The 26,077-nt window shown below is 44.0% G+C and overlaps 1 protein-coding gene across 1 annotated transcript in view; it reads right to left on the bottom strand.

Annotated features, from left to right (window-relative positions):
• Positions 1-26,077, bottom strand: part of RpLP0-like (ribosomal protein LP0-like) — a 159,995-nt gene that overhangs the window by 19,438 nt on the left and 114,480 nt on the right. The window contains exon 4 of the mRNA XM_067112364.1: positions 6,108-6,336. Coding sequence (XP_066968465.1) covers positions 6,108-6,336 — 229 coding nt within the window. The remainder of the gene's footprint in view (positions 1-6,107; positions 6,337-26,077) is intronic.

Below are 26,077 nucleotides of genomic sequence, written 5' to 3'. Positions count from 1 at the left end.
GTTTTCGGAAGATGCAGCCGTGGGTATGTGTTTATTAGTGCATGATAGGTTTGGGCATCTGGGGAAAAATAAATTATGGGAATGTATGAGAGAGAGATTGTATGTGCCTGGACTGAATAAAATTTGTGCGGATGTAGCGATTACGTGTGCGGACTGTCAGAAGGGTAAGTATCAAAGTGTGCATGCAAATCCACCTGTGTTGTGATTGCAGATGAAAGAGTTATTTGAGATGGTTGTGATTGATTGTGTGTCGTAGCCTGTGACTGCTAGAGGACATGTGGGAATGGTTGTAATGGTAGATCATTTGAGTAAGTTTGCATATGCAGTAGCGATTCGGAACAAAAAGAGTGAGACTGTAGCGAGAATGGTGGGTCAAGTGATATTGCCAATGTGTGTGTGTGTGCAAGCCGACGCGAATGTTGAGTGACAATGGGCCTGAATTTGTTGGATGGGAGTTTGAGCAAATGTTGCGTGATTGGGGCATAGAGCATGTGTACTCTACGCCGTATATGCCCAGTGCGAATGGATTGGCAGAATGAACGGTGAGAACGTTGACGGAGATATTACGTATGATGAGTGAATGTGATAATGATTGGGATGTAAATGTTGGGCGAGCGTTGTGGGTATACAACGCCACCGTGCATAAGGGTACTGGTACGTCTCCGTGTAAATATGTGTTAAATTTTGAAAAGATAGTGAGACCGAGATTGGGTAAATCTGAGAATGATAGGGAGGTATGGAAGAAGGCGCATGAGAGGTTTGAAAGTTACAAGGTGGGCGAGAAAGTGTTGAAAGAAGTAATCGAGAAAGGGCAGTTGAATGTAAATAAAGTGCGTGAAAAATTTGAGGGTCTGTATGAAGTGTTGGAAGTTGGTCCCAGTGGGCTTAGTTATGTTGTAGGGGAAGTATGTGTAGATGGTAGTGTGAGAGAAATACGAGCGCATCATAACCAATTGCGTAGATGGAAGGATGTACCGGAATATGTGAGAGAGAATGGGGTGTATAAATGGTTGAAATCGAATGTGGCTGAACCAAGTATGCATGAGAGCTTGTGTATGGAGGATCAGCAATTTGTTTTGATAGAGTATGGTAGGAAACGTAAGAAAGGGAAGAACGTGAGTGAACAGAATGATCTTAAGTTGTGTGATAGGGGTGTGAGTGCCAAAGTGAAAATGAGTGATAAAGCGTGTAATACGGATGAATGGGATGGTATGAATAGAACGTATAGCATATGCGGGTTTGATATAACTGAGTTGACTGAATGTGTGGGGGTGAGTGAACGGTTGGAGGTGAGCGAAAGTGTAAGAGTAAGAGAGCGTAACAGTAATATACGAGTGATTGAAAGCATGAATGAATCGTTGCAAGAATTGGAAAGGTCAATGAGCGAATGGGATGGGTTAGTTGAAGAATTGGGGGAGGTATTTGGGAACAAGTTAGAGGGTATAGATGAGATTGTGGATGAAATTGAGAGTGGTAATAGTGAAGAAGATAGCGTGAATCTGAGAGAGAATGGAGGAGAAAATGTAAATCTGAATGTTGCTGGAAGAGAGAGCGAGTCTGAGAGAATGATTGCGTGCCCACGAACGCGTTCTAAAGGACCTGCTAGTGAGCATCCGTGGGTGTTGCGTAAGGCAATTTGAATGCAGTGTGAAAAGTGTTGGCTGGGAAATGCTAAAGGGGGGAGAATTATAGAGAGATGAATGAATTTTTATTTAGCATTTCCCAACGTTTTGTGTGTGTGAGAGAGAGAGAGAGAGAGAGAGAGAGAGAGAGAGAGAGAGAGAGAGAGAGAGAGAGAGAGAGAGAGAGAGCGAGTGTAATTGTCGTTAGTGAGTGTTTCGGTTGTTGGACGAGGGATGAGGGTCGTTAGTTGGAGTTTGTTTACGGCGCTGTCTGTCTGTCTGTCGGTAGTTCAGTATTGAGTTGAGGTTCAATCGTGAAAGTGGTCAGTTCAGTTCATCTGAGTTTTTGGATACCGGTTATTGTATGTTTCGTGAGTCGTGTGTTTTTTCTGTCACATGCCGTTGTTGTCGGTGCATGTGTCTCTTCCTTTTCTGTTGAGAGTCTGCTTTCAGTGTTGTTTGTGTGGTTTTGTGTGCTGTGTTGGCGACCGTGGACCCTTAATCCATCTCCCAGCAACCGAGGATCAGGGTGAGTGTTGTGTGTATTCTATGTATCTGTGGTGTGTGTTGTTTTTGTGGTTTTGAATTCCGCCACAGCACAAGGGCTCGATGAGCTAATCAGACTTAGAAATCTTGATATTAGTGGAGGAAATAGGTAGAATTGACCAAAGTGCATTATAATAAGAGAAAGAGGAGGAGACTTAATTCTAGTGGCCTGGGAATGGTGGGGAAAAATACTATTTCATTCTTCTTAGTCTCCTTCCCTGTCCCTACACCTTTAGAAATGGATAGCTTGTAGTCTATTGCTTCCCAAAAGGACGAACTGAAATCAATGGGACTCCTTCAAACACAGTTAAGTGTCCAGCCCAATTCACTAAAGGGTATAGCTTTGATGGTGTTAGCCAAGTTCAGTACATATTCTCAGTCTCTTGATCCGAGAAATGTGGCTTAGCAGACACAATTGCGGCCCTCTTGGCTAGAAAAACATGGACCATAACACCTGGATCAGGAGAAGAGCTGGGAAAAATCCCATGCTTGATACACCATAGTCTTCCTGTCAGACAGCAAGAGAGACAAGAGAGAGGACTTTCAAAAAGGAGGCTATCTTTGGCCAAGCATCTGCCATTGAGTCAAGTCTCCCAGATACAAAAACTGATAACTTAAAGGAAAGACTGTGGATATCTGTCTAAGCACAACTGAACTAATCCCTTAAAACTGAGGGGATAGACTAAATGCTCCTCTCCCTGAATAGGAGGCAAAGGAGAATGCTGCCAGGAAGAGCAAGGCCAATAAGTCCTCTTCCTCAGGGACAAAAGTAGCCCCAGAACCAGATGATCTCACAAGACCATGTGCTAAAGACTTCAGACTAATGGGCGAAAGCAAACATCTGGCACGCTTAGCCTAAGCTTGAAAAACAGTCCATAAAAACCACAAAAGCCTGGGCATGGACATAACAGTGGCCTCGTCAACAACAAAACTTGGACCTTCATTGATAAAAAGGGAGAACTGGCATGAAAGCTTACTCCTGTTAGCCTAACTACAGACTCAGTCAGGCTGCAGGCACAATGGCAGCACTCACTACAGTTCGTGATCAGTTATCTGGCTCAGACGAAATGCTAGAATAACCGTGGGACAACAGGGTGAAACACAAGATCTAGACTTACCGTAACTATCCTTACGCTACCGAGATCTAATTCTGTCCATGGAGGACCAAAAGCAAAGGCAGGAGACAGAGGCACAGTCCTTGAACATCCTGGGATGTTAGTCCTTGTCTGGAAACTCCGTGACTACTAGGCCTGTCAGCAGGGGTGCCAAGGTGACAAGAAAAGCTGCATCAGCGAGTGGCCAAAGGAGCGAGGGGACAGTGTCTCTGCCAATGCATTGGACACATTCAATGCAAAAGACTCAAATTGTTACACAAAATTCAATTCTAGATTTAACAGAGTCAATACCTAATTGCATTAAATCTAGCCTAATACCCTGAGCTGACATTTTGGTATAGAAGGATCTATATCTATTAGACAAGAAACTAGAGACTTATCTCTATCTTTTTGATCTGGTGTTAATTCTAAAGAAAACCTAGATTCACTATTGTTCTGTTTACTCTCTCCTAAGTCTATCCTTCTCCTCCAATTTGGTAATTTATCATCTTCTCTCTCTCTCTCTCTCCCCCAAAGACCAATCCTTGCAATGATCACGAAGGTTGTCTGAATCATAATTCACCTCTTGATGATCCATGCAAAGTTTGTGCTTACATAAGTCTAATTGACTTATGTACGCACAAACCCAATCTGGTCTTGCAACCACTTACCTTACAAAATCTAACATATTTCAATAGGGAAGATTGAGAAGAACCCATATTGCCAAATACAGACCAAAATCCAGACAATCCATTCATTAACCAAGAAAACAAACCCAAATTTAGAGCACTTGTCTAAATGGATGGCCATATTGGCCAACTAGAGAAGAATTACAACCAAAACATTAGCTGTTTTACCCCCACCCTGGGGTAACTATTGGGAGCATTCGTTAACAATTCTTTCAGTTTTAACACCTGTCGAACCTGTGCCAAGCTAATGAAAGAGGGTAAGCTTCACCTCACAAATGATAACACGTGATACTGCACTACGGAATACACGTGCAAACACAAACTATGTAGCGATGGTGATGTCAACACTGATAAATGCAACATGTAGATGAGAACACACATACACACACAGACATACAAGTGAAGCTTCCATGATATTATGAGGTGAAATGAAAAATCATTAATTCCAATAAAAGAAAATAATCAACTACTTTTTAGTAGAGTCCTTAAAACGAATTTGCTTTGAGAAATGGCATAGGTACTCAAGATGTAAACACAGTGTTTCACACGAACACAGTTTCCGAGATAGGGTAAAATGAGTAAAACAAATTAAATATATTACTGTACTGTAACAAAGCAAAAAAAGGAAGAAGATATCCAGCATAGAAAGAGAGAGAGAGAACTCATATCATGTGACCCTTGAAATTTCACCCCCTAAACTCGATATCATCGTTTACATATCTCATGTATCATGCAAGTTGCATTTCTATAGCCCAGATAACATTAGACTATCCTCTTTTCCTCAGAAATCCAATCTTATTTAACAATAAATTTAAGTAAAAACTAAAAAAGTGTTTACTTACTGAAAGAAATTCATTCGTGCAGTGAATTTCATTTTCTGAAGATTTTAATAGGCAAGGCTTTCAAACAGTATTACCAAACTTACGGCTTGTGTAACAATTCATACCACCTCTTATAATTAACAACCATTTACCAAAGAACTGACAAACCTCATCCAGTATGACATAAATATAAAAATCAGGAAACGGCTGTTTTGGGATTTTGAAGAATTTTACAGTAATTAGTTAGTTATAAATGATTTGTTTAACCAGACCTTTGAACTCTTTTAGGGTTCTTTACATGACGTACATACTATGTTAGTGTACCTTTGCATATCTGTATTACATTTATGTACAAAAATAAAAATATTAATTCCAGTAATACTTTCGTTTTTTATTAGTAACTAAAAAATGATTCTTCTAATTCTTTTGCTAGTAGGCTCAATTAGTTAATTCTGAGAACATAAGCATTAGTCTAATCTATGTAAATGCTTATGCCAGATGATAATACATTATAAATGAATTCAGTAAAATATCAGTTTCTTTACCATTACCTTTATCTTAAATACAGCTGTAATACCTATTCAACTTATGCAAATGGATACTGTGACAGTAAAACTTAGCTTAGGTCAATGTTCACACTTACACATTTGCATCTCGTGTATGGTAATACAATATGGTAACAACTTATAAGTTATAAGAAAGTTAACAACTTATAAGTTATAAGAAAGTTGCTGTATAATATATATAAATGGTGATAAAACCTTGTTAAACTGAGGTTAACACAGGTAGGCTACCTATAAAACCTACCAAATTGCGTCATTTATGAGAGAGAAAAAGAAGGGGTTGCATTTTTTCAGTGTGTGTTAATGCAGTATATTTTGTTACAAATATGGGAGAAAAGGATCGATAATTGCCTTTTGCATAAAGTTTTCAGTTTAAAGTGTGAATGTTGTTGTTTACAAGCATAATGAGTATTTACAGTTATGAGGTATATTGACAAGGTTAGGTGAGGAAGGGGATGGAGTTGCCCTTGAACACCCCTACGTTTTTTTTACTCAACCTTATCCAGATTTTGTCACTATCCAATGGACTCCTGGCTATAGCTATTAACCTGAATAACTGAAGGATTACTGTATTAATAGAATAGACAGGAAAAGATAAATGAAGCTCATGATGACTAGAAATGTCAAGAAAAAATATAGTCGGGAAGTGGACATTTGGCTGCTGTTGGAAAAAGTGAGGTTTGAACTTGCACTGTAATAGTAGATTAACAATATGTATTTTCCTGATAGAAAATGAGAGGGATGTTTTCATCTTTTTGTGATTCTCTCTTACCAGTATACTTGCTTGCTCTGGTGTCAGCAAGTCGCCTTCCTTACACACAGTGTGCTCTTTGATCAGTTCTGGAATCCCACGCTGCAGCCGAGTTGGTAATCCTAACTTTCTGAGATGAGGTTCGATGGAATGGGAAAACTGTGGCAATAAACCTTCCTTTAACTGTATAGTCTCTGTTGCTACATCCCCTGCATGTGGATAATCTGGGAATCTCTTCTTCCTAAAATATCTAGAAATAAATCATTAACTCAATAAAAAAGAATAGATAATAACAATGACATGAGAAAAATATATCATATACTTTAAATAATTATATTTTTTCTAATTACAAACCACAGCCTTCTAGTAGGGAGTACATTCCTTAAAGCAAGCTAGAAACAGTCGTTAAAACTTGAGAACAAGATGGTCAGTTGGAAGTAGGCCAGGGAGCTGGGGCAGTTCCCTGCTCACCTGCCATAAGACAGCACTTTTGCCTTGGCTTCAGGACTCAATTGCATGGTTAAGGTGGGATTAAGATAACATACTGGTTTGAATACCTAGAGAAATACAAATAAATACTTTTAATATTTGATGTTTCTTTCTACATGAATATAACAATTGCCTTTTATATAGGAGACTAACTACTAAGGTAAGTTGAATCTCCACCCACAAGTGCCACTGTTCTGGTCACGATAATAACCAGAATGGCAAAGGGATATCAGGATTAACAGACCTGGGACAGAGTGACTGTTTGTCTCTCACTTCAGGAAAGACTGGCAAACCAAGTCCCATCCAAAAGAGGTAATCACAAGTCTGAATGCAGCCAATATTTAGGTCAATCAAGAATTCATAGGTTGAGATAACAGCTTTACCTCCACCCTCCTCAATCTTTTCTCAAATGGAGATCAGAGGGCATCATACTTGATGAACCAAAGCTCTATGACAAGATGAGGGAAGAAGAGAGAGAGAGGAGGGGGGTAGCCAGTTAGTCACACATTCCACTTCCAGCCTTGTCATCTGAGTACCTTATATGTGATGCCTCCAAAAAAAGCTAGGGGAATTCATCTGCTCTCGCCCAGACTGGATGACTGTCCCCTGAGCAGAAAGAATCTTGCACCCACTCACTTCACAAAGCCAAAAAGAAAGGATATTCTTAGACACCTTCTTATGCCTACTGGGACTAAGAAAGAGGCCCTGACATTTTTATCTAAGCGGTCCATTTTAGTACCAGAAGGTTTGCACCGGGCACGTAAGCATCTTGTTTGGATCCCCGCAAAACAAAGTCCCAAAAGGAGTGAATCCTAACCCTTAAATCTTTCACTGGCAATTAACAGGTTCTGAGTTTTTGCCAAAAACTCAGGAAATTATAAAAACAAAAACATGAGAGATTCCCAATCCTCCAAGTGTTGGATAACATATGTTGGGTTGTGCAATTCGCTAACATGCTTCACTTCCCAAGGTGAAGACAGTTCAAAGCTCCTCAGGAGCACAGACAACCCTACCAAGGAAGAGGAGTTCATATTCTAAGTTAAAAGCCTGGCTTAAGCTGGATGATAGCATTTCACCACAGGGACTGAAAGAAGCTTATCTCAACAAAAGTAAACAAGGAAGTCTGCAATCGGCTGAACAGTAGACCCAACCACTGAGACAATACAAACAACACCAATCACAACAGATGGCCCACTTCCCCTATTACATGTTGACTAAGGACTTTTAGAGGCACCAAGACACCTGCAGAGTCCTGCAAGAATTTCTGGATAACCAACAATGTAAGTTGAAAGTCTGCACCAAAGGCTAACTAGCCCGTGAGAGATAAATAAATTAGCCAATTGGTCTGGTTAAATGATTTAATAGTGTAGCATTAGCCAAGGAGGAATCTCTCTGGGTGCCTCAACTCGACAAGCTAGCAAATTAGGACACCACTCAGCATGGAGCCAATGAGGAGCTTCCAGGGGTAACTAACACTTGGTTGAACACTGCAAAGCAGACTTAATAAAGTACCTGGGGTACTGAAAGGAATCATCCAGAGCAGCTGTGTGGCAAATAGGTTAATCACTGGTGTTCCCTCAAGCTAAAACAGGCTTTCCACCACATGATGCAGGGACCACTCTCTCCCCAGTATCTGTCCTTGGCAGCTAAGCTGGTCTACCATAACATTTCTCCTCCCAGAAATATACCTGGCTGACAGCTTAAGGCATGGAGAACTGCCCATTCATTCATCTGCATCCCACCCCCAACTCATCTGCTGACACATGCCAATTAGAAATGTTTCCAGGGTTAGCAGCACTGCATGCATCTCTATGATGCTGCCATACTAAAGAAAGTTGTTCTCTGTCCACCAACCTAATGTGGAGAGATTGCCTGGTGTAACCCATCCCTCTGATGCATCTGAGAACATAAGCTTATCCACAGGTGGAGAGTTCTAAAGAACACTGCAATGAGGTTCCTGTTGTCCAGTCGTGGTGGCATTTAGAAGTTCGGATTTGGGTGATGAGGTTTGTGTTTTGGAAACCAGTGTTGTTGCATTTGTGTTTTTTATTATAATCGTTTTGTATGTTTGTTAGTAGGTATGTGTGAGAGAGAGAGAGAGAGAGAGAGAGAGAGAGAGAGAGAGAGAGAGAGAGAGAGAGAGAGAGAGAGAGAGAGAGAGAGAGAGAGACAAATCTAACAACGACTTGTGAGAGAGAGAGAGAGAGAGAGAGAGAGAGAGAGAGAGAGAGAGAGAGAGAGAGAGACAACGAACAACGACGCTTGAGAGAGAGAGAGAGAGAGAGAGAGAGAGAAACGAACAACGGCGTCTTGAGAGAGAGAGAGAGAGAGAGAGAGAGAGAGAGAGAGAGAGAGAGAGAGAGAGAGAGAGAGAGAGAGAACGAACAACGGCATACGTAATTGTTGAATGATGTCGTTAGAGGGTGTGGTTTTCTTTTGTTTACGTTTTGATAGTCCGTGTGGTTTCGTGTTTCGTTGTTTTGGGAGTCTTGACAGAGATATTGTGCGGCAAGGACGTTTTTTCCGGTAGTTGATCGGAGTTTTGGTTGCGTTTATTTTTCAGTTTGTGTGATTTGGTATTTGGAGGCTTTGTGGTTGGAGTGTTTGTACTTGGGCGTGTTTTGGGTTTTGTGCTGTGTTGGTTGCGTGATCGGTGTCGTGTGATAGCCTGGTTGTTTTTTTTTTTTTTCTGCTGTGTTCCGAGTGAGTTGAGTTTGAGTCTTCGTGGTTGAGTCTTTTTGAGTCTTGTTTTGGGTTGTGTTTGTGTACTGGTTGGGTTGTTGTTTTCTTGGTTGTGGACTGTTGTTGTGTGGTGAGCGTTGGCGTTATCGGCGGTTGTGGTGACTCCGTGACCTTCTTCTGCTTGGCAAAACTTCCCGTCCGGAATTCGTAGGCCTAGCCTAGTATGAGGTGAGTGTATGTGTTGTTTTTTTGTTAGTGTGAGTGTGTGGTTGTGATATCCCGCCACAGCCTTTGTTGTTGAGTATACGGATACAGTTTACCGAGAGATTTACGTTGTGTGAAGGAGTGGTGTATTTTGCAAAAGAGAGGATGGGAGAACTGATATATGTTCCAGTGTTCTCGATGAGAGGAGCAGTAGGGATGTGCATGTTAGCCCATGAGAAATATGGACATATGGGGAAGTTTAAGTTAGTCGAGTGTATGAAAGAGCGAATGTTTTCCCCACATTTGAGGAAAATTTGTATGGATGTGGCAGTTGCCTGTGAAGAATGTCAGAAGGGAAAATATCAGAGAATATATGCTAGCCCACCCATTTTCAAGTTGAGTAAGAAAGGACTGTTTGAGTTGTGGCAATTGATTGTGTAAGTTTGCCAGTAACTGCAAGAGGAAATGTAGGAGTAGTTGTTGTGGTAGATCATAAGAGTAAGTTTGTAAGTTGTGCAGCAGTGAAGAATATAACTACTTTGAATGTTGCAAGAGTGGTCAGTATGGTCTTGTTGCCTGCATGTGTGAGGAAGCCGGTAAGAATGTTGAGTGATAATGGGCCAGAGTTTGTTGGTAGACCATTTGAGTAAATGTTGAGAGAGTGGGGTATCGAGCACATAGTAACAACTCCATACATGCCGAGTGTGAGTGGGTTGGCTGAACGGACTATGAGGACTCTGAGTGAGATGTTACGAATGTTGACTGATTAGAGAGAATGAATGGGATTTGTTGTTAGGAAGAGTGGTAGCGATGTATACTGGGTTATTATATAAAAATACTGGTATGCCTCCGAGTGAATGTGATGAATTATGAGAGGTATGTGAGAGTGAGGTTGGATTTGAATGAAGAAGAGCAGGGTGTGTAGAGGCAGGCGAATGGAAGGTTTGAGAGTTTTAGAGTAGGGGATAAGGTGCTGAAGGAAGTGGTTGAGAAAGGAAACTTGACAGTGAGTAAGATTTGTGAAAAGTATGAAGGTTTGTATGTAGTGAAAACAGCGTGGTCAAATGGATTAAGTTATGTGTTAGAAGACAGGAATGACGAAGGAAATGTAAAGGTAATAAGAGCACATTATAATCAGTTGATAAGATGGAGAGAACCACCAAAATACATAATGGAGCATCCCATTAGGAAGTTGTTAAGGGAGAAGGAAAAGGAGAGAGAAGAAATCGAAGATATAAATTGGAGATATAAACAGCTAGTGTTGGTGGAACGAAAGAGAAGGTCTAAAGGGAGAGAAGGTCTAAAGGGAGAAGCAGAAAGACTAAGGCTACTTTACTAGGTTGTTTGGAGAGAGTATGCATGGTGGTTTGTTCAATTTTGAGGGATTTGAGTGGAATGTGGAAAGAGTGAACTTGGTGAGTACAAGGAATGTGGACGAGGATACACACGATTTGGATGGATTGGAAACAATGCTGAGTCATGAGAATAATGGTAAGTACAGTGTGTGTGTGTTTCCTTCAAGTGTAAGTTGAAAGAGTAAGTGTGAATGAGAAAGAGTTAGCTGCAATAGGGAGTGTGAGTGAGGGAGTTTTGGATAACCTGAGTCAGAGCATGGCAGAAATAAATGAGAGTAAGGAAGAAATGATAAAAGCCATGTCAGGTGTTAGTGAGGTTGGAGCAGACATAAGTCTCCAGAGCTTGAATGAGGTTGGTGTGAATGGTTCTGAACCGAAGCTGGGTGAGTCTAGTGTGGCTGGAGTAGAAGTGAGTGAAGAGGAGGTGGTGAATGAGAGGCCATGAACCCAAGGTCAAGGTCCAGTTTTGGAGAGTGAATGGGTAGTGAGAAAAGGATTTTGGAGAGAGAGAGAGAGAGAGAGAGAGAGAGAGAGAGAGAGAGAGAGAGAGAGAGAGAGAGAGAGAGAGAGAGAGAGAAAAAAAAAATCCTTTATTTTAGTAAGGGGGAGTGTGATGGTGCTTAGAAGTTCAGATTTGTGATGAGGTTTGTTTTGGACACCATTGTGTTGTTGCAGTTGTGTTTTTTATTATAATTGTTTTGTTTGTTGGTGGGTATGTGATTTAATATGTGTTTTTTTTTTTTGTTACAGTTAAATGATGGATGGTAGAGCTCCCCTTCACCTGTAATAGAATTTCTATTGGCAATTACCAAATCAGTCGAACAACTGGAGAAGCTGAAACCAGCCGATTACGTCTATGGAATGTCACTTCCTTAGCCACTGTTATCAAAAAGTACTGACAGAGTAAGAGGACAAGAGATAATAAGCAGATAAGACATAAGTGGTTGTAATAAGGTGCTGGTGGAAGGATACTGAGTATGATCTTTGGAAGGCTCATCTGTGATTCATTCAGCTTTTATACTCGGATTAAGTTTTCTGCAAGGAAGTGTAAGGCTTAGACAGAAAAAACAGAAAACTATTCCAGAGAATGCAGAAGTCTTTAATGTAGTGTGTTAAAAGGAGAAATCACCCCAAAGAGGGAGACAGAAAAAGTGTAAGACTGAGAAGTTTGCGGTGAATCGAATTGGGGAAAGGTTACTGAAGAAGCTGATGTTGACAGTGAAAACTATGAAAGTAAAGAATATAACATTGGCTCTCCTGATTTATTTGACAGCAAGGGTTTGAATGATTCTTTAAAACCAACACAGGTTTACTATTAAGATTGATAAATTAGGTTAAGGTTCTTTTTGATGGTTGTTGTAGTATTAAGACGGATGAATTAGGTCAAGGTTCTTTTTGATGGTTGTTGTAGTATTAAGAGTGATGAATTAGGTCAAGGTTCTTTTTGATGGTCATTGTCGTATTAAGATTGATGAATTAGGTCAAGGTTACTTTGATGGTCATTGAAGTATTAAGACTGATAAATTACGTTAAGGTTCTTTTGACGGTCAATGTAGTATTGAGACTGATAAATTAAGTTAAGGTTCTTTTGATGGTTGTTGTAGTATTAAGCTTAATAAATTAGGATAGGTGGATAAGAGTTTTTAACCTCTAAATTTGTTCCTATCATCCTGCACCAACTGTGTCCAAGAAAAGCCCCTACACAGTCACCACACAAGGTTCTCTCACATATGCAACTTCTTGGCTCAAAGGCATAAGGTAAGAAAAAGGGTCACTTGAGGCTGACCAAAGCTAAGCTGGTAGTTCCTATCATGAGAGGAACTGCATTGAGACCTCCCTGAGCTAGCTGACATGAGGGTCAAATGGAAAAACTCTCACTACTGCCAAGTGTATCAGCATGCCCAGGTACTTTGCCTACTGCTTGGGCATGAGATCCGAGTTCTCCCAGTTTAGTGTAATACCCATATTGTGACAAAATGAGATGTGGTGGTCTGTTCTGGAGCAACTGACCTCAAGATAACGAAAAAGACAGGTCTAAGGTGAACACTCACATAAACAGAGCTTTGAACCAATACACAGTCCCTTTGCAAAGTGGAGGTACTCTCTGGAGGACTTATGGGTTGGTACATATCTTTCAGATCCAAAAAAGCATGAATGGTATGTGCTCTTAATGAGAGAGAAAAGTCAACTGCTTTCCTTGCAATACCAAACACCTTTGGGAGGTTTTTGGAACTTTGCCTTCTTAAAATAAAATAAACATAAAACACCAGTGATGCCAAAGTCAGTAAGCATGTTCAACCAAGGGTTGGCGACTGATTCATTAAATCTGACTACAGACAAGAAGGAATTACAGGCAGTCCCCGATTATTGGTGGCCTTGGTTATCTGTGATCCGGTTTTACTGGACTTATCTAGCGACAACAATAAGCAATTTTCGGTGCTGAAAGTCGCCAATTTCCACTTATTGGCACCAATACTTACAGAGATGCCGATCTCTGGCTATCAGCGCCGATACCCAGTTATCATCACCAATTTTCGGTTATCGGCTATTTTTGGTTATCGCGATTTTCGCTTATCGTCACGCTGTCAGAACGGAACCCCCACCGATAACTGTGGACTGCCTGTACTGTCTTGGCATTCTTTCCAAGGGAAGGTTGTTTTTCAGTCCACAGACAGATGAGTCAACCTGAAGAGGAATAGTCTCTTAGTTCTCCAATACGTAAAATTTCCTTTGGCATATCAACAGCACAAGAAGTAGATTATTCGATCTACTAAATTTTAGACAAAAAACTTTTTAATCCGGAGACCAGACACTTCACCTAGTCCAAATCATGAGGAAAATATGACCATGTCCATCAGAACAACAATCTCGTCCCCAGAGTTCACTTTATTAATGGGACAGGATTCAAAGTCACCTTCCCAAGATCACTGCACTCAGAAATGAGCTCAATGGCCCTTGAAAGTGCTGTTCTAACTCACCCTCAAAGAGATTCTGAAGGGGCAGGGCCTCAGATCCTATCAAATTCCCAAGGCAGGAGTTGGATCTTCTTCCATAAATGAAGATACCACACCAATCTCCCTGAGGAACACACTCAGCACTGTTGATAAGAACATTTGGATCTGATGAAATGATAGTCAAACTGCCAGCTGATGATAACTCACGAACAAAACAAGCATGCTCCAAAACGTAGTGCACCCTCTCATAGAACTCCCTATGACTGGCCCAAGCATAACTAGTATAAGCCATGGGTGAGTGCTCGCTCATCCCATCATGTATGAGCACAATGATAGTTTTGGATGAACCAGGAACATCTTGAGGGCCCGCAGAATCATATTCATGTAAGCCACCATGATACCTACTGGTGTCATGCAATGGTAATCTGTAGCACCAACTCCTCTCTACGCATCTTAGCTACAAACAGAGAAAGAGTCTGAGGCAGTCCTCCAGTCTGGGAAGTAACGGAAAGATACTGAGCTCTTACCATACTCAGAAATCAGTGTCAACTCTACCTATAGCAACAGTCCCATCCACAGGTGAGCAAATGCCACAGACATCTTTTGGAAAAACAAGGCAATCAGCCTAAAGGGACTTCTTATGAGTGGGCTTCAAAGATCTCTTATTTATATGGAAGATGGGGCAGAAGATGAGGGAGAAAGAGGAGGAAGAAGATAAGCACCTACATTTCTTCACCTTACTCTGTCAGTAGTCTTACTTACCTCAGCCACTGCTAGAGGACAGAATGAGGAAGGTACAAAAGACACTGTTGGAGCACAGCCTGTGTCTGATAATACAGGACAACCACTACAAGAATGGGAACAGCAACAGCAGCAGCAGCAGCAGCAGTAGAAGAGGAACCCTTAGCCAAGGTTATGTGGTCCAAAAAGTCACCAAAAGAAGAATCTTCCAGAATAATGTGGGATGGCCATATCTCTGGGCTGTCACTATCAGTGTGCACATACTGACAACTTACCTTCAAGCATGCATCACTCTCAGTCCAAGTCAGAGAACAGGCAGGATGGGCAGGGACAATATTCACTGGATTCAAGGACAAATTTTTCCTCCCCCACAATGAAAAAATTGGCAAACATCTTTTGGTCTCAGCTAAGCTGGTCTGCCATAACATTTCTCCGCCTGAAATATACCTGCCTGACAGCTCGAGGCATTGAGCACGGACCATTCATTCATCTGCATTTCTCCCCACCCCACTGACACATACCATTGTGGTAATATTGTCCATCCTTAATACTAGAGTGACCCCATCACATGCTCTTGGAAATGTTTCCAGGGTTAGCAGACCTGCATGCATCTCTATGATTTTGCCATGAAGAAGGTTGTTATCTGTCCATCAACCTAATGTTGAGAGATCCCCAGGTGTGTGCCCCACCCCTTAGATGCATCTCTGCTGGCAGAGAATTCAAAACACTCCCACAACGAGGTTCCCGTTGTCCAGTCACCGCACAAGGTTCTCTCTCACATACGCAACTTCTTGGTTAAAAGGCACACAGTAAGAGAAAAGGTCACTTGAGGCTGACCAAAGCTAAGCTGGTTGTTCCTATCATGACAAGAACTGCATTGAGACCTCCCTGAGCTTGCTGATACGAGAGTCTCATTGAAAAACTCTCGCTGCTGCCATGTATATCACCATGCCCAAGTGCTTTACCTGCTGCTTGGGAATGAGATGAGTTCTCCCAGTTCATCTTAATATCCAGATTGCGACAAAATGTGATGAGGTGGGCTATTCTGGAGCAACTGAACCTCAAGATGACACAAAAGACAGGTCTAAAGTGAACACTCACATAAATGGAGCTTTGAACTGATACACAGTCCCTTTGCAGAGTGGAGGTACTTTCTGGAGAACTGATGGGTTGGTAAATTTCTTTCAGATCCACCAAAAGCATGACTGGTCTCCAGCCCCCTGCTGACTTCTCTACCAAAGGAAAGTCGACTGTAAAAGCCTGAAGACAGGTCTTCTACAACTACCAGCACAATCTTTTCCAACATCACCCTAACCTCTGCCAACAGGCAAAGGCTTTGGGAGATCCCTGAAGGTATGCCAAAATTGAGATAAGTAACCAACAGCGGGGAGGGCAACATTCCTAGAAAGGTAGTCTCTATCCTGAAGGACACTGACTACCCATGGCAGCTGGAGAGGGCAACAGCTTACCTCAGCGTCCCCTCCCTTCTTCATCCCAGTACCTCCCTTTCCACCTGGAGCTGGGAGGAAAGGAGTATGGGAAGGGCCTAAGGAACCCTGGCCTTTTCATGAGCAGGAAAAACTTTTGGGTCATCACAGTTTTGAGGACTGAGCCTTACCAAAACTGGATGCAGGAAATATGGCCACCCCAAGTTCCTTGGCCTCAGTTCCCTTCAATACCTCAGTTTGCTCGAAAGAGACTGCACTGTGAATCTAGGTGTCCCGGCTATCAAACCTCCCTTTTTTACACCACTGTCTCTACTTTACTCACTGGGAGGGGTAAAGAAAAACTCAAGACCATTCCACAGCTTTCCTCCCAATACTAAAAACCTTCGGAACTTTGCCTTCTTAAAATAAGATAATACACCAGTGATGGCAAAGTCAGTAAGCATGTTCAGCCAAAGGTCAAGCCACGATGCCACCTGGAAGGAGTCCATGGTGACTGACTCATTAAATCCTGACTGTAGCCAAGAGAGAGTTACCGTCCTGGCAGTCTTTCCAAGGGAAAGTTGTTTTCCAGTCCACAGACAGACGAGTCAACCTGAAGGGGAATAGTCACTGAGTTCTCCAATGTGTAAAACTTCCTTTGGCATGTCAGCGGCACAAGAAATAGATTACTCAATCTGCTAAATAGAAAAAAAAAAAAAAAATGTTGATCTGGAGATCAGACACTTCACCTGGTCCAAATCATGAGCAAAGTATGACCATCGCTGTCAACAACAGTCTTGTCCCTGGAGTGTACTTTGTCAATGGAACTGGATTCAAAATTGCTTCCCCAAGATTGCTGCACTCATATGAGCTCAATGACCCTGAAAGTGATGTTCTAACTCACCCTCACGAGAATCTAAAGGGGTAAGACCTCAGATCCTATCAAATTCCCAAGGCAAGCGTTTGATCCTCTTCCATAAAAGAAGATAACACACCATTCTCCCCCTGATGAACATACTCAGTACTATCAGCAAGAACATTCAGATTTGATAAAATGATTATAAAACCGCCAGATGATGATAACTCATGAACAGAACAAGCATGCTCCAAAGTGTAGTGAACCCTATCACAGAACTCCCTATGACTGGCCAGCATAACTAGTATAAGGCTTGGGTGAGTGTCACTCACGCTATCGTGTACAAACACACAGTTTTGGATGAACCAGGAACATCCTGAGGACCCGCACAATCACGTTCATGTGGGTCACAATGATACCTATTGGTGTCATGCAATGGCAACCTGTAGCACCGACTCCTTTCCATGCACCTTAGCTAAAGTACAAACAGCAGCATTCCTTGAGTCTGGGAAGTAATGGAAAGATACCGAGTTCTGACCACACTCAGAAATCAGTGTCAACCCTACCTATAGCAACAGTCCCATCCACAGGTGAGCAAATGCTGCAGGCATCTTTTGGAAGAGGAAGGCACGAACTCAGTCCAAAGGGACTTCTTATGAGTGGGCTTCTAAGACTGCTTCTTTCTATAGGGGGGAGAAGGGGTAGAAGATGTGGGAGAAAGTGGAGGAAGATGATAAGCACCAACATTTCTTCATCTTACTCTGTCCACAGTTTAACTTACCCCAGCCACTGCTAAGGAACAGGTTGAGGAAGGTACAAAAGACATTGCTGGAGCATAGTCTGTGTCTGATAATACAGGACACCCACTACAAGAGTGGGAATAGCAACAGCAGCAGCAGTAGCAGAGGACCACTTAGCCATGGCTATGTGGTCCACAAGGGCACCAAAAGATGAATCTACCAGAATAATGAGGGATGGCCATATCTCTGGGCTGATACCATCAGTGTACACATGGTGATAATCTACCTTCAAGCATGCATCACTCTCAGTCCAAGTCAAGGGAGACCAGACAGGAGGGGTAGGGACAAGAGAATGCACCAGAGATTCACTGGAATCAATGATAAATTTTTCCTTCCCCAACACTGAAGAAATTGGCAAACATCTTTTGGCCTCAGTTTTTTGTGAAAGCTATTCTACTGTGTATGAGACCAGCAAGCACACTCCTTGCAGTTTATTTTTTAAGTACTTCAGTATAATTATGCCCAATTGATTTTAAATGTCCTTGCAGGGCAGGCAATGACTGCAGAGCATACCCCCCTTCACAACAAACAAAACCAGTGGGGATCCACCAGCACAGAGGACACAAAGCAGCCACACACACTCATGTCCTTCACATCTTTGGTGGTCACAACTTTTACTCACATCATGTCAAAAAAAAAAAAAACAAGTACAGAAAAGAAGGAAAGTTTCAACTTAGTTGCCATCAAGAACTCAGCAACATGTCTTCCATTTCACAGAAGCCAATGAAAAAGTGCTGGTTTCATCTTCGAACTTTTCCCTCACCATAGGGCTACATGCACAAAAAGTGATAACGAAGTGTAGACAGCACTGGGAAGATTTAAACTTCCAATACCTTTACTTTGTTTGCCTGCAAAATTTCTGTGTACTCATTTCAAATAAAAAGACTAGAAAATTAAAGTTACTTTATCAAGAAGTAAAGTAGATAGGATTCTTTACAGCAATCCTTTTGCTTATTACTTTTCAAACATTCCATATGGTCTCTTTCCACATAGCTGTCCAACATGTTCAGCTTTATCCTGCTTCAATTTTCAGTTCTAATTCATAGACAAATCCTCTGGGCAAGCCCAACAAGTCTTGCAATGCAACTCATGAGGTCTAATCAAATTACTTCCCAATAAAAAAGGGATTTTGACAAAGGAAAAATCTATTTCTGAGGGAGGCCCTGTGTCACCCGGTAATATCCATCCAGCACATATTTCTAGGTAAATTCATTGCTAAATATACCAGAGAAAAAAGCTATCAGGAATGCTGGGGTTACTACCCCCAGATCGATCATCTACAATAAAATAGACGTCGGTATAGGTGAAGGTGAGTGATTGTTGTCACTGCCACAGGACTGCACTCTGAAGATATCCCAATGACAAAACCCCGGAATGTGGGGAGCTGATCCAGCGCCCATACTCACCCGCCTGCCAACCGATGACCCCAGCGCCATCTGAACTCATTCCAGGCTAGCACCCCCACAAGCTTGGTATGCCTACTCGGGAGGGAAACCTAGATCCTGGGGGTCACCAGTGACACAGGGCCTCCCTCAGAAATAGATTTTTCCTTTGTCAAAATCCCTTTTCTGAGCTCGTCCCCTGTGTCATCCGGTGAAATCATAACAGAGAATCATACCAAGTCTTGGTGAAAGTCTAAAAGTGACAAACATTTAGGTGATCATGTATAAAAACACCATTATTAAAAATAGTTTTAATTATCCCCAAAATATAATTAAATACTATAGGTATAGCAGAACAACTGAGTTATGACTAGGGATATAATTTATACTATAATAAAGGAAATGAGAATCAACTATGTACATCATTAATATTATAGTGGAGAGGTACTGACACTAAATAAATGTAAAAACTTATAAGGGTACCTCCGGCCTTAAAACTAAATCACAGTGAGTATAACATATCACACACTTAAAAACTAACACCGCAAGATTGTACATTATAATATTAGGAGCCAGGCTGTGAGGCATGTCTGGTCCAGGAGAAAATGGCAGGGCAAATAAATGAGGCAGATGGGCAGGGGGGAAAGGATAGGGATTAAAGGTTAATTTAAGGTGGAGGGATAATGCTCCCTACAGCTACCGCAGGGAATTTCAGAGCTTCCAGTGATTTCAGATAGTGGCGTTTAAACACTGATGGAGATTTCCAGCCCGTGTACTTCTTCAGCTCAGCGAAATTCATATTATGAAAATAATTAGTAGAGGTAGCCACCGCTCGGATATCATGAACCTTAGGGACTGAATCCGGGTTAGCTTGCTTAATAAAGTACAGGATTTGTTGTCTTATAGCCTTTAAAGAAAGTGTTCCACCTTTTTCCCTGATAAAAAGAGGACCAGACAAACACTGAGAAGTTCTTTGTAAGTAGGCCCTCAAGGTAGCGACTGGGCATTAGGACAGGTCTTGTGGAAGAGGGACAACCTTCCAGGGGGACCACCTATCCTGAGGGTCTTCGTTTTTTGCTAAGAATCTTTGATCTGGGGAAAGCAGAACTTCTCCTGACGGGAGGAAATCTACGTGATTGACACCTCTAGAGAGAGCAGACAGTTCTGAAATTCTGGCACCTGAAGCTAGACTAATTAGGAACAAAGTCTTCCTTAACAGATTCAAATAAGAACATTGATCGTTATTAATTTCTGAGGCTAATTTTAGAACATCATTAAGAAACCAGGAAACCGTATGTGGACGGGTCACTGGTCTCAAACGAGCGCATGCTCTAGGAATGGACAAAAAGTATGAATCTGTTAAATCAATCTTAAAGCCATGCAAAAACACCTTTTTCAAAGCTGATTTTGCTGTGGTTATGGTGGCCGGAGCCAGACCCTTTTCAAACAGTGACCTAAAGAATGATATTGCCAAATTGGTGGTCATGATTTGGGCTTCAGATTCCTTTAAAAAGGATGCCAACTTTTTAACTGCTGAATCATACTGTCTGAGGGTAGAATCTCTTTTATCTGATTCAAGACACAGAGTATTAATGGGATCAATATCCGCCCCTCTCTGAGCGGCGAATTTCATAAAGTCCATAAAGCCAGGGCATTCAGAATTCCTGAGGAAGCTGACACAGTCCTTGTTTGCACTATTTGAGTCAGCTGTGGCTTGGGTATCTGATGACACCATAACTTGAGCTCCAGAAGAAGAGGGAACCAATTGCTCTTCGGCCAGTTGGGAGCTACCAAGGCCACTTGGCCTTCGAATGACCTGAGCTTGTGCATCACCTTCATCAGTAGGTTTATTGGCGGAAACAAATATATTTTCTGCCAATTGTTCCAGTCTATGGACATTGCGTCCGTGGCGTGAGCTTGAGGGTCCAGGTTGGGAGCAACATAACAAGGGAGTTTGTGATTGCTCTCCGTGGCAAACAAGTCCACCTGAAGGCCCGGAACCTGACGGCGGATCCATTCAAAAGAAGCCTTGTCCAGGGACCATTCTGACTCCAGCGGAGTTGTTCTGGACAGGGAGTCTGCAATAACATTCCGGACTCCTGCTAGATGGGTAGCTGACAGGTGCCAGCCGTGTTTCTCCGCTAGTGAGAAGATGGCTATCATCACTTGGTTTATCCGGCTTGATTTGGAACCCCCTCCGTTTATGCAATGTACTACTACCGCGCTGTCCAACACCAGCCTGATATGAACCTGGTTGGTGGGGCGAAGTTTTTTCAGGGTTAGAAACACTGCCATCGCTTCCAAAATGTTTATATGGAACTGACGGAACATTGTGGACCATGTACCCTGTACCTTTTCTTTTGGTGAGTATCCTCCCAGCCGCTTAACGGCGTCTGTGTGGATTATTAGAGCTGGAGGGGGAATTGAAGGGGAACTGACTTTGAGAGACCCTTGACTGTGGACCACGGCCAGAGTCTTTTCCTTAGCACTTGAGGAACTAATGACACCTTGTCCCTGAGTTTGATATTGGCTCGTCTTCATCACACTCTGTTTATGTCTTTCAGCTTTGCTTTTAGGAGCAGGTCTGTTACAGATGCGAACTGAAGAGAACCCAAAATTCTTGCGTTCTGCGAGAGGCTTTCCTGTTTTTGAGGAATTGCCTGGTGGCTTTGGCTATCTCCCTTCGTTTGGCTGGTGGAATAGACAGTTTGTGTGAGACCAGGTCCCACTGGATACCTAGCCACTGAAATCGAGCCTCCGGAGTTAGGCGGGACTTTGCCCTGTTTATCTGAAAGCCTAAGGATTCCAGAAACTCGATCACTATGGCCGTAGCTCTCCGGCACTCCTCGACGTTGGATGCCCAAATTATCCAATCGTCCAGGTATGCGGCTAGCGATATCCCCCGGGACCTTAACTGTTGTACTACCGTTTCCGCCAGCTTTGTAAAGATTCTGGGTGCTATGTTGAGCCCGAATGGCATGACCCGGAACGAGTAGGCCTGTTTCCTCAGTCTGAAACCTAGGAAGGGAGAGAAGTTCCGCACAATCGGGACGTGATAATATGCGTCTGAAAGATCTATAGAGGTGGTGACGGCTCCACGAGGAAGTAGAGTCCGCACCTGCGCGATTGTAAGCGTGCGAAATTTGTCGCATTGTATATAAAGATTGAGACACGACAGATCCAGGATTACTCTTTGTTGACTGGAGTCTTTCTTGGGAACACTGAACAGCCTGCCTTGAAATTTCAGGTGTCTCACTTTCTTTATGGCCCTCTTTAGGAGTAATTCCGTCGCAAAGTCCCGCAGAGCTTTGGAGGACGGTTGATGAAATCTGATCAAAGGGGGAGGGCCCTTGATCCAGCTCCAGCCCAAACCTTTGGAGACTATACTGTGGGCCCATGGACTGAAGGTCCACCGGTCCCTGAACAGATAAAGTCTGCCGCCCACCTGATCGTTCTCACTGGGAGGGTGCAGGCTTGCCTCCTCTACCGCAGCCTCCTCTTCCCTGGGAGAGGGATCGCAAGGCAGCCTTGCCTCTGAAGGAGGCTCTCGCTCTAGTCCCCCTTGCGCTCCTGTTAAGATCCCGAAAAGACCCCTGGCCCTCACAGGAAGGGTTAAATACAGGAGACGTTACGAAGGAAGGAGCGGCAAGAGAGTGCTGAGCTGGCTGCACCAGCACGAACTGTTGGGGTTGGGCCTTCGAGGTAGAAGGCTGGCAAACTGTCGAGACAGGTACAGCCTGCTGGTGTTGTCTCCTGTGCCTCCTGTATCTCTTACCAGGTCTACTCTGAGGGCCAACGGACTCGGGGGTCTTCCGCTTAAAGGCGGGGATACCCCAGCGGGAGCGCAGACTCTGATTTGCCCTGGTTGCCTCCGCCAGGACATTGTTGACTTCTTCTTCCGGGAAGATATTAGCCCCCCAGAAGGAAATTTTCAAGAGGTTATTAGGCTCATGTCTGATGGTAGCGTCGGTGAAGATGTATTTGCGGCAATTCATCCGCGCTACCATGAAGTCAAACAAGTCTGCCTGAAATCCCGCCAATAGGGACTTCGTTAGGACTTGGAAGAGTTGCTCCTCCGCGAACGTCACAGCGGTTGCTTCTGCCAGGCACAGTGAGTTCAGTGATTGGCTCAGCCGACACCTAGCCTCAAACTCTGCTTTCAGGAGAGCTTCCGGCAATTTGGGAAGCTGTTCGCTGAATAAGTTGGATGCACACTCCGGGTCCAGCTTACCCGAAGTAAAAGTGGCCGGGGCATCCTTCCAAAATTCATCGTCTCCGGGGAAGATCAGAGAGGTGGGATCAGTCTCCCGGAGCTGAGGCATGCCTGGCCCGTCGTGAGGGCTACCTTAGTCATGCAGGGGGTTGGGATCCTGTCCCCCAAGGAGAACATCGTGAAGTTGCCCTTGAAGGGGGTCAACTTCGTGTTCTCCGCCTGCCACTCATTAAAGGTGCGCATCAAGGTAGACTGCGCCTGGTCCCTTGGGAAGATCACTGTCTCCTTCGGGACCTTATCCGACCTTACCCAAGCTTCCTCCGTCAGCCTGGCGAAGCCTGGGTAGGGGGGCAGCAGATCAGGAGGAAAGAATTCCAACTCCTCGAGTCTGCGCGTGCCTAGACCCTCGATCGTTAGGGTATCTTCATGCCGGGGAGCATGAAGGGCAAAACGCCATGGATTTCCCTTGTCAAATGGAGGGAGGGTGGAGGCATCCGGAATGGGATAATGCACAGCGGACCCACCGGAACGCATGAACCCGGAGAGCATAGTCTCCTGGCTCTGCAGCCTCTCCGTAAGCTTGCTCAGCTTAGCATCAACCTCCGTGGAGAACCTTTGCAAGAGCATCCCTGCAAACGCCTCCGGGTCAAAGGCAGGCTGGCGAGGAGGGCTAGCCTTAGCTGCTCTCGAACTTGCACCCTTAGCTGAGGGAGTGGCCTTGCCTGCAGAAGCCACCGGACTAGCATCCCGTGGCTTCACCGGAGGGAAGGGGGTTGCCTTGCGGGAAGTCGCGGACTTATAGCCCTTCGCCTTCCAAGTCTTCTTCAGCTTGGGGACAGTGGATTGCGCCCCGTCCCTCAAGAGAGAAGACTTATGAAATCCCTGAAAGGAAGAAGCGGTGGAAGAAGGGGAATCAAAAAGGGGGCCCGCCCCACTGCCTCACTTACCTCCCCACCTACCTCCTGGTCCTGTTCCGTATTCCTAGGCTCCAGGTCGAGATCTATGGCCGCTACTTCCTCCGACACCGCCGCGTAGAGACTTTCGTCCTGGAAAGGCTGGGTTTCTACCTGGATCTGCTCGATGATAGGAGCAGCGACTTCTGCCGGTACAGCTGCTGAGATCCGGGCGCCGGGGTAGAGTAGATTCCGGATGTTCTCGTCGAGAACATACGGCTTCCCCGACGGAACATTTCTCCCAAACCCAGCCACCCAGGCTCGAAGAGAACCCAAGGCGTCGTTCCGGGAAGCTTCGTCGGCCTGGAAGAGAGGAGGGACTTAATGACCGAGCGTTTGGTGAGAGATATATAAGCCATATATTAAGCCCATAACGTAAATAAAACAAGTGAGGATACCAGGTAAACTAAAGTCAGTAACTATAAGCTTACCGACTCGTCCTGGACACGCTCGTAAAGAGCGAAGCAAACCTCACAACCGTCCGGGTGCCACACAATGAGGTCATCAAGCCGGACTGCACAGCCCGCATGGGGGCGACAGACGACGTGCCCATAGGGCTGGTGCAGCACTGCAGAGCACCCGGGCTCCTCACAACGCAGTCTGTAAGAGTAAAACGGTATATGAACCTACTAATTTAAGGGACCTTAAACTATAGTAGGTATTGGAGTATGTTAAATAATTTATACCGGACCCGCCGGAATGCTCCGGCGGGACGATAAATTAGAGCAAAACATGACCACACTAAATCAAGGAGCGCTGGAGATAGTTCGGCGGAGCAGGACCTTAATCTAGGATCATGCAACTCTTAATTGTGAATCTACTTAAAGAATAAATACTGCTGGAGCCCGGCAGCAGGCCTTAGTTTATACCGGATCCACCGAAGCATTCCGGTGGGGTAATAAACTAGAGCAAAACATGATAAATACTAAATTAAGGAACGCCGGTCAACGGAGTAGGATCTTAACCTAGGATCATGCATAAATTATAACGGCACAAAGTAACTGGTTAACAATACAGGATAACAGTACACTGTAGGAAGCCGTGTTCCAGCGCAGACTCCTCTGGGATCCCGTACCTCTGACACTTGATTACAGCGGGGAAGGAGGGGTAAATCATTACCACCAGTCATTACACAGCTAGAGAGCTAGGTGTGACTAAAGCCAACCCACTGAAGACCAAAACCACCGGAGCGGTAACCGGTACAAAGGCAACGGGAGGGCCGGGGACAGCAGAGCGGAATTAGCGAGCAAGTGTTTGAACCCTGAAAGTGATCGGAGTTCCGCCGATCCACAGGAGAGCGAACCAACGAAACACTAGCCAAGCGGATGACACCAGGACGGGCCCAGGAGGGTGGGTGACTCGACTGGGAACCAGACCAGTCCCCTCGGGTGACAATCGGAGAGACCGGCGTCCGCACGCGAGGAAATGACATACCACTGGCAAGACGAGAGAGAGAGAGAGAGAGAGAGAGAGAGAGAGAGAGAGAGAGAGAAGGTTTGTACAGTACTTGGAAGGTGGGGACCGAGTTTTATTTTTAACAGGACGGGGGATACCCCCATACACTGACTGTAACTCCCCGCGGGCTGCCGAAACGGACATATCGACTACCTATTCGTAGGGAGACTCATGACACTCACCAAAGTACTAGGGAAGGATAGGGTGACAGCACTATTCTAAGGCAATCACCAAACTCTCACCCTCCTCTTGAAGGCGCAGCCCAGACAATAAGGGAGGAGAGAAAGAAGAGGGAGAGGGTTGAAAGGGAGAGAAATTCCTGTAACGTAGTCCAACCAACAACTGACCCATAGGGTAGAAGGGCAATGCCTGAAGAAGATTCCCCACATTGTTTTTCTTCTCTCTCTCCCTCACCAGAGGGAGGAGGGAACAGGGGTTTCAGATACTCCAGCAAACCCAAAAACAAGCGGTAAGGCAGAT

This window comes from Macrobrachium rosenbergii, chromosome 12 (genome assembly GCF_040412425.1).
Source record: "Macrobrachium rosenbergii isolate ZJJX-2024 chromosome 12, ASM4041242v1, whole genome shotgun sequence".
NCBI lineage: Eukaryota > Metazoa > Arthropoda > Malacostraca > Decapoda > Palaemonidae > Macrobrachium > Macrobrachium rosenbergii.
The sequence above is the reverse complement of the archived record's forward strand: the minus strand, read 5'-3'. Positions and strand labels throughout refer to the sequence as shown.